This window comes from Cynoglossus semilaevis, chromosome 2, assembly GCF_000523025.1.
Source record: "Cynoglossus semilaevis isolate Cse_v1.0 chromosome 2, Cse_v1.0, whole genome shotgun sequence".
Classification (NCBI taxonomy): Eukaryota; Metazoa; Chordata; class Actinopteri; order Pleuronectiformes; family Cynoglossidae; genus Cynoglossus; species Cynoglossus semilaevis.
Window position 1 is genome coordinate 1251539 of NC_024308.1, and position 9779 is coordinate 1261317.

The 9779-nt window shown below is 42.8% G+C and overlaps 1 protein-coding gene across 1 annotated transcript in view; it reads left to right on the forward strand.

Annotated features, from left to right (window-relative positions):
* usp13 (ubiquitin specific peptidase 13) overlaps window positions 1-9779 on the forward strand; it is a 27905-nt gene that overhangs the window by 11669 nt on the left and 6457 nt on the right. The window contains 8 exon segments of the mRNA XM_017031238.2: window positions 1416-1541; window positions 2590-2743; window positions 3046-3220; window positions 3315-3403; window positions 4099-4221; window positions 6855-6878; window positions 7293-7436; window positions 9573-9742. Coding sequence (XP_016886727.1) covers window positions 1416-1541; window positions 2590-2743; window positions 3046-3220; window positions 3315-3403; window positions 4099-4221; window positions 6855-6878; window positions 7293-7436; window positions 9573-9742 — 1005 coding nt within the window.

Genomic DNA, 9779 nt, shown 5'->3' on the forward strand with positions numbered 1-9779 from the left:
TATATATATATATATGTTTTTTTGATTATTATTTTCTAAGCGTAGCATGTAAACACCTGCGTTAACTGTTGATCAGAAGATAAAAAGCCCTAACAACAACAAACTGGGATGTGGTGCTGCGTTGGGTTTCTTTCAAAGCTCTTCAGCTCTGGTAACTGATCTGAGATCTGCTGCTGCACTTCCTCCTGCTGGGGGGGGCGGTTTTGGCCGCACATGGACTGCGGTCGGGGGGGGGACGAGGGGCCGGGGCTGGTGTTGGCATGTGCTGTGTTCAGTCTGTACCTCAGTCATTTCACCCGTTACTGTCACACACACACAGTCCCTCGTTTCTAACTGGCTGTACGAGGCGTCCTTTAAGACGGACGTTGACGCCGAGATGTTTTTATTTGACCATGTAAACACACAACTGTTATTTCCTTTAAATTGTATGAAAATAATATCTGTGGTTTGATGATGTTTTTATCGTGCTTTCATTAACAAACGTTAAGAAACAAACACTTTGATAAAGTTCTGGGCGGTTCTTCAGTGAACGTACTAACACGTTGGTGCTTTGGTGAAGACTTTGGTGAAGACTTTGGTGAAGATTTTGATGAAGACTTTGGTGAAGACTAAACTACTTTGTTTGTGTAGCGTCTGTGTTCTAGCTCAGACTAAGTGGAGGCCACTGCCATCTGTTAGTTTGGAAATGTTCTCTTAATTCTATATTAATAGATTCTATATTTAATAATTCTCCACAAATCAAACCAGAACAGTTTGGTAGTTTTGATACAGACTGACTGTTGAGCTGCTGATGTCACTCATGCAGCAAGAATGTACGGACAAAACTCCTAATTTAATTTAATTAGTTCATTTGTTTTTTTGTGTTTTGTTTTTGAAAAAAACAAATGCATTTTAAAATTTTAAAATGTGTTTATCTGACAAAAAATGTATTTGCCAATTTGACATTAATAATCAGAGCTAAAATATATAATAATATTTTCAATTATTTTTCAATATTTTTCAATTTAATAATAACAAATATTTGTTATTATTAAATCTTTAGAAAATGATATTGTTTTATTATGGAAGAATTGCTTCTTTTCTGAGAGCGCTGTCTGTCTGTCAGTCTGTCTGTCTGTCTGTCTGTCTGTCTGTTTGTCTGTCTGTCAGTCTGTCTGTCTGTCAGTCTGTCAGTCAGTCAGTCTGTCAGTCTGTCTGTCTGTCAGTCTGTCTGTCTGTCAGTCAGTCAGTCTGTCAGTCTGTCTGTCTGTCAGTCTGTCAGTCTGTCTGTCTGTCTGTCAGTCAGTCTGTCTGTCAGTCTGTCTGTCAGTCTGTCTGTCTGTCTGTCAGTCAGTCAGTCAGTCAGTCTGTCTGTTTACAAAGATGTGTGGATGTTCAGTATGTTCTAAACTAATCCCAGAATCTTTGTTGTTCAGTTCCAGCAGAAAGGCATCTCCCCAAGAATGTTTAAGGCCATGGTCAGCAGAGGTCACCCTGAGTTCACCTCCAACAGACAACAGGATGCTCAGGAGTTTTTCCTTCACGTAATCAACCTGGTGGAGGTGAGTGGAGAGAAAGTTGTTCACGTTAACAATAAATGGAACAGAAGGAGCAGGAAGTACAGCATGAATTAGCTTTTTTTTCTGATTCTTTTTAGTGAATTTATTTGAATGTTTTTTTTACACAAAAACAGTTTTCTACATCTCTCAGCTGACCTCTGACACACATGGGCCGGCAGCTGATGGGGGGGGGTTTGTTTTTGACAAGACACTCTGCCTCTGCCTGGTTCAGTCACATGACTCGCTCTGATGTGTCTTTCTCAGACAGGTTATATATAGTGTAGTGCTATCTGTCACACAGTGAGCCCAGATAAAGCTTTATTTCTGCCTCAGCCACAGGATGTGAGCGCTGACTCTCCAGCAGTTTGGATTTGGTCTGCCAGCAGTTCCTTCATCAAACCCTGTCAGTCTTGTTTATTTTATTTTATTTATTTTACAACATCTAGTTTACAGAGAGCTGCGATCAAGTCAATCAGACTAATTCCAGCTCCATCAGCAACATTTTCCTCCGTCCATGTCAGTCCACGTTCTTGACCAGAGTTAAAAATTGTAACTGTATTGCATTTCTGCGTCGGCTCAGAATAGAAGGACTGTCTTCAAATAAACAGTGTAGACCTCAGCGACCTGACGACCGCGGGAGTTCATGTGAGTGTTACTGATAAAAATCCAACGCTCCAAATGAGGAGACACTTCACTGAGGCTCGTCCTAAATTAAGAGCCACATTTTCATCTGCATAATGAACGACTTTATTAAGAGATGTAGGTCAGGCAGCAGCGGTTGTTCTGGAGACCAGAGTGAAAATCATGTCTGACTGATACTGTCGGAGTTAAGGCCTCGTCTGACTGATACTGTCAGAGTTAAGGCCTTGTCCTGGGTTAGAAATACTGCAGATGAACATGGTTTAGAAAAGGCAGCTGTGTTTGATATATATATATATTTAATTTAAATATAATAATAGTTGAATTATCAGGGACTAACTGTCAGGTTCAGACAGAGTCACAGTCATTTTTTTTCTTCTTCTTCTTCTGTACTTTTATCTCGTTCCTGCAGAGGAACAGCGCTGGCTCAGAGAATCCAAGCGACGTCTTTCGTTTTCTGGTGGAGGAGAGAACTCAGTGCTGTCAATCACGTCGGGTGCGATACTCACAGAGGGTGGACTACTGCATCCAACTGCCGGCCCCGATCGAGGCTGCCACCAACCGTGGTACATGAAGACGCACACGTTATGTGTACAGTACAGTAAACAGTACTGCAGTACTACAGTACTACAGTATTACTACTGATTGTCATTCTAGTCTCTTCTGTTGTTGGATGAAGCTCCATGAGTTTCCAAACTCCAGATTGTAGTTTATTTTTCATGGACCAGGACCAACTGTTCTGGGAAATGAGTTTTATAAAGATTCTGGATTCTGTTCAAAAATATATAAAAATAACTTAATTAAAAAAACTTACTTTAAACAGCAGGTTAACACGTGACCACGTTGTCGCTCTTTTTGTTACCGACAGAGGAACTGCTTGCCTTCGAGGCCAAGAGGAAGGAGGCGGAGGAGAACACGAGGCCTCCTCCAGAGCCGGTCAGAGCACGGATCCCCTTCACCGCCTGTCTGCAGGCCTTCACCGAGCCAGAGAATGTGCCGGACTTCTGGAGCTCAGCCTTACAAGCCAAGTCAGCTGGTGTCAAGTCAGTCCTCGCTGGATCAACAATGACTACTGCACATTCACGTTCATTCATTCATTTATTTATTCTAAGTGTGTGTTTTTTTTTGGCCCTGCAGAACCTCCCGTTTTGCCTCCTTCCCAGAGTATCTGGTCGTGCAGATCAAGAAATTCACGTTCGGTCTCGACTGGGTGCCAAAAAAGTTAGGTTCGTATCTGTTGGACTTACAGCTGACAAACAGCAGCTGTGTTGTTCTCCAATCATCTCCAATAATGAGAGGACTTGTACTGGAAGTACTTCACTGTCAGTGGTTAATAAGCCCAGCAGGGGGCAGTATAAGTCCATGCTTGTTAACCCTTACCAAGGTAAAACGCTGGTTTCCACTCGACAGCATCACAAAAGCTAAACTTTCTCAATATATTTCTGAAGTAAATATAGTTTTTATTTAATTTATGATCTTGCATACTTGTATATAATCTTTATTGATGTTATTTATGGAATTTTCTGACCAGAAAAAAGAGAACATACAATACTATAATTACATCTTGTTGTTGTTGTTTCACCTAGAAACCAATCAGACTCAGATCAGACTGAGATCAGACTGAGATCAGACTCAGATCAGATCAGTCGTTCTCTAAACACATTCCAAACCCTTTCATCATCATTTCCTTTGGTCTTTGCTGTTAGAAAACACTGAGGCTCAAATGGACACAGACGTACGAGTGTGTAAATATGACACACTGACTCAGGGATGACACACTTTTATTACTGTCAGTCTGATTTCTTACTCAGCTGACTACCAGAGCCATGTTAGGATAAAAACACACTGAAATGATCAGTGTTTTATTTGATTATTATTATTATTATTTTTACAGTTCTATGTTTTTTTTTTCCTCATACAGACTTGGCCATCGATGTTCCAGAATTCCTGGATCTGAACCGATTACGGGCCACAGGGCTGCAGCCGGGAGAGGAGGAGCTGCCCGACCTCATGCCTCCAATCGTGCTTCCTGAAGACACCAGAGGTACGGAAACACAACAGACAAAATGTTCATCACCAGTTTGTAAAGTTCACTCTTTGATTTGAGCCTCTGTGTTTTGTGAAAAATCGTTGGCGTGATTTCTGTTGGAGTCAGACCACGTGCGCTGTATCACATCGACCTTTGGCCTCTGGGTTTGTGTAGCCACTTCATAGTGAGAGAGGAGTTAAAATCATAACTGAAGATGTTTGTGTCCCTTCAGTTAAATTCCCAGGTTGTTTTTATCAACTCACCTTAACGTCTGGTGCAGCATTATTCTTACAAATTCTACCCAAACAAATGGATGAATCTTTGCTCCTTGGACCAGATGTGTGTCGTTCCGCAGCGGAAATCTAACCTCCTTATAAGGAGGGGCGGTGGTTTTTTTTTTTTTTTTGTGACAGTGTTAAATGATCTGTGAAATTGTCTTCAATATGATATTGTGCTCAAAGCCAATGAAGTTTCCTCTCGGGGGTAAATTGAATGGAATCCCACGATGAAAGCCGTGCTCAGTCAATTACTGACGACCGGTGCTGTTGGCCTCCTAATAAGTGATCCTGATTTGATGAGGCTCGTTGTAACACGGCCGTCCAGCCACTGGGAGAACAGAACTGGAAGGGTTTTATGAACAAACCAGATCGTTATGGAATCACGCCTTTATGTAGTGATATATATGTTCAGCCTTAGACACAGTGAACCTGGGTGTCGGCTTGTGTTCAGGCGGTGTCTCTCTCTCTCTCTCTCTCTCTCTCTGTCTGTGGTTGTAAATCTCCTCCCTCTGTTGTTTGCTGCTGCATCCAGTCGTCGTGTCCTCAATATTTTAGCGCTCATGGAGCACAGACTGTGCTGTGCCGCCTGAAGCTCAACATAAAACACTGTTTGTGCCTCTCGTGTCTGTCCACGGAGGAATACTGAGGTTTGACAGGAACGTTAGGCCGACGACGACGACGAGCACCGAACTCTTCGTCCCCAGACTGAAGTGGCTCTCACATAAACACTGGTGTTTGCCTGGTGAAGTGTGTGTGTGTGAATGTGATCCATTGAGTTCTTTTGCTGACTGCACTCACAGGTGGAAACACTTTCCTGTGTTCAAACTCTGCACTTCTGTGTTTGAATGAAAGCAGACTGTGCTGCTCTCACTGAATTTGCTGATTTATTCATTTTTCATTCATAAGAGCAGGTTTGTCAGCTGCACGTTACCCCCCCCCACCACCCCGCCCCTCCCGCTCTATTATCCCTCAGCATTTATTAATCACTGGTCAGCCATCTGCCCCCAAAAAGCCTTGGCGCCTCTGACTGATTACACAGCCCAGAAATAAATGCGTTTTCCTCTAAAACGCTTGAACCACAGTTCTTCACGGCTCGGTCTCATCTGGTCTTTTCTTTCACTTCACAAAACCAGTCATTAAAATTCCTTATCTGTGTAGAAGTTGGTTTTCAGCTTTCTTTATTTTTTAAATTATTTTTTACTTTAAAAAACTTGAGTTTATTTCAGTACCTTGATTGACCAGCAGGTGGCGACTAAAGGAACTTCAGATTTGTGTTTGTGTTAATTTTGACAGTCAAATTTTTCTGTTTCATCTTTTGACTAAATTGAAACTCAGTCCCAGTTCAGTCGTTAAGTTTTTCATTGTTTTTTGTTGTTTTTGTTCTGATTGGCTCCCTCCTTTATTAGTCCCTCCAGTCAGATGATGTCATCAGAGCTCATTAGACCTCGTCTCTGACTGATGGGGTTTTTTTGTCGCCTTTTTCATTAAATGAATTTCTTCATCTTAATCTAGCTGCACATTATTTCCTTTGTCAAGTTGTGTCAGTTTTTATGGTAGGCAGAGATCTTTAGCATCTTCTCTCACTCATACAGGGGGCGCTATACAGCCCCTACTCCCCCAGCACTTTAATGATCCCTGAGGGAAATTACTCTCTGCATATAAACAATCTGGACCAGCACCTCATCTAACAACGACATTTTTTCTTTTCCTCACGACTACATTTTCATATTCAATTATATTTAATTCTATTCTGCTGAAAAAGAAAAAAAACCTGCTGTAAATGTGACATTTTACACATCATCATTTTTCCAGTGTTTTCTTCAAACACATGGTGTTCTTCAAGTCTTCAAGTCACAAATAGTCACAATATTTCCATATGGGTGTGGAATAAATGATGACTGACGCTGACACGATGACGCTGCAGCAGACAGTCGTGATTAGAGAACAACGGGAGTCTGAGGACGGAGGAAAGAAAAGTCAGGCAGCAGCCATTCATCTGACTGTCTGTCTGACTGACTGACTGTCTGTCTGTCTGTCAGTCTGAATGTCTGACTGACTGACTGTCTGTCTGTCTGTCAGTCTGACTGTCTGACTGACTGACTGTCTGACTGTCTGACTGTCTGACTGTCTGTTGATTTCTGACTGACTGACTGACTGTCTGTCTGTCTGTCTGACTGTCTGTCTGTCTGTCTGACTGTCTGTCTGTCTGTCTGACTGACTGACTGTCTGTCTGTTGATGTCTGCTGCGTCTGTCAGTCATTGTCCGTATGAAAGAGAATCAGATGAGGATTACAGACATATAAAAACAGTCACACCTTTGAAGTGAGGACATTGAAAACCGTCTGAAACCGTTGTCTTCTCCTCTTTCAGATAACTCAATGGCCTCCACAGACTGTGAGTATTTGATTTCTTCCTCTCTGCTCTCCTTGTACTACACTATGTGTTTGGAATGGAGTCACACACACACACACACACACACACACACACACAGAGAGAACGTAGTTTAGGTGCAGGGCAGTAGTGATGGATGCTGCAGAGCTGGGAGTCACACGTGAACACGTGAACACCTGAACACCAGGTGCTGCCACTGCCGACTGCACTTTTCCTCCTCATATTTTAGCTGCAGCTGTGTCTGTCCTTGATGGATCATCCGTCCAGGCCCAGCCTCCTTTAGTCTCTGTGTTTAATGAGGCCCAAGGAGAGAAGGAACGACCAGCGAGTTTGGTGGAACTAACCAGAGGGTTACTGTAGAAGTGCTGAATCAGCAGACCTGCGTTTGAGGGTATTGATGTTGTTTCGTGTCCTCAGCTCCAGAAATAGACGAGGTGGCCGTGATGCAGCTGGCGGAGATGGGGTTCCCCCTGGAGGCCTGCAGGAAGGCGGTCTACTACACAGGAAACATGGGCCCAGAGATGGCCTTCAACTGGATCATAGCTCACATGGAGGAGCCTGGTGAGGACTGCAGTACCTCTGCTCTCCAAACGTCATGCCCTATTTCTGAAGCTTATGTTTTACTTAAAGCACAATGATGCAAAAATTCAAGTTATTTTTTTTCACCCCCTGAAAACGACATATAAACTTTGGCTAAACTTTTAGATACAACACCATAAAAAATCATTTTCTCTGAAGAAGAACAAAGGATGTAATTAAATCATTTTTCTCGTGTCAGTCTGGTTCAGATGAACTGAACACAGTGTTGACCGTTAGTTGACAGCCTCAGATTTGTTCTTCATTAAAGGACAACATTTGTCCAATCAGACAAAACTGAAACTCTTCAGCTCTAGAGAACTTTTCTGTGTCTAGATAAGAAAGGGAGAGTCATCAAACCCAAAGAACACAGTCACAGGGTGAGGTGTGAGAGTGTTAGTGAAAGATGAACCCAGACCTGATCCTCTCTCAGGTTTTTCAGTCATAATAATCATCTATAACTGTAGGAGTCCAGCTGGGTCGCGACCTCTGGGAAACTCACTTATTTCAGTAACAGTCTCCAGAAATAGCAGTGGTGATAATTGAGTGTCCAGGTGTTAGAAACGAAGCTGAAGCAGAAACTAAAAATAATGCTGACAAATAATTACAACAACAGCTGCACGTCTGCGAAATATGTTTCTGCTGCAGCTTCACCAACGTCCTGGGTCAGTGTTTCTGTCGATCAACAAACACAACGTTTGAGCTCAAATATATAACACCTGCCCATCAAAAGAGTTTAATTATTATAAAGATTTATCCCTGAGTCAGGAGAAAACACACGGAGGCGTCACTTCAACAGGACACAAACGTAAACACACAGACGTCGTTGTCGTCCTCGTTGTTGTTGTTGTTGTTGTCGACGTTGTTATCGTCGTCGTTGTTATTGTTGTCGTCATTGTTGTAGTTGTCATCGTTGTTATTGTTGTTGTTGTTGTTGTCGTTGTTGTCGTTGTTGTTGTCGTTGTTGTTGTTGTTGTTGTTGTTGTTGTCGTTGTAAATACCATGTCACCCTCGTTTCTAAAACGGTGTCAGTGCTGACTCCGTCTCTCAGCAGTTTCTCTGCAGTTTCCCTGTGGCTTCAACTCGTGTCACATTCATTTCTCTGAGTGGGGGGAGAAAATGAGGGCAACCCCCCCTCCTCCTCCTCCCTCGACCCCCCCCTCCTGTTTGTTTTGAAGTTAGTCAGATGAATTAACACCAGCAAAAAAAAAAAAAAGAAAAAAATGCCACCGTAATAATTACTGTGTTTGTAGGATTTTCTTGTAAAAAGTCAAAACAAATCATTTAATTTTCATTTTAATTACCCAGTATGACGATGATGGTAAACAACGTTGGCTGAACTTGAATTAAATATAGAGATAAAAGTTATAGAGGAAGAATTCAGGTGTGTCTGGTTTGTAATGTCAAGGAGACAAATGAAGGTTTTGGTGGTGGAGCACACGCTGCAGCGGCGTCCTTGTTTCCTCTTCACTTCACTGACTTCTGAATCCATTAAAAACATTCCTTGGTGTTTGGTGACAGGACCATTGGCCTTGACGTTAGCCAATCACAGTGGTTCTCTGACTACACGTCATCTACTGCTTCAAATCTCTGCTGAACTTTGAACACAGTTGAACAAAATGTATAAAAATAAAAACCCAACGTCGGGCAAATAGAGAAAAATATTGAAATTCAAACGAGTTCTCTGCTCTCTGACCACCGGGGGCGCACAGCGTTTGTTAGTCTATGGCTAACTCTTATAAATGTCCAGGACGACCTGTGTGTTGTCAACACATCTCAGTTGTGTTGACAACTTCCAGAAACTTCCAAAGTTTTTTTTACCAGGACTTGATGCAAACGTACTGTTTGACCGTGGACCGTCTGTTTTCACACTGTAGCTGAACATATTGACCATAACTGTCCATAAATGTCCAGATGTTGTTGTGTATTCACTGACTTTATATACATTCACACACACCATAAATTGAACCCCTCGTCTCTGAATTCTTTAATAAATCACTGAGTGAACGAGGTTGAAAACCGCTGAATATATAAAACTGAAAGTTTTCCTTTTTTTTTCTGGATGGAAGTCAGAGTCACAGGTGCAGTTGATCTGATTGGCTGTTGTGGTCTCTTCCTCAGACTTTGCTGAGCCCCTCACTCTGCCCTCCATGTTGGACCCCGGCCCCTCCACCAGCGACAGCCCCATGGGTGCGACCCCCCTGGACAACTCTCCTCCAGAGGAGAGCATCGCCATCCTCACCTCCATGGGCTTCCCCCGCTCTCACAGCATCCACGCACTTAAAGCCACGGTCAGTCCACCGCCCCCACCGCCGCCGCCCCCCGCCC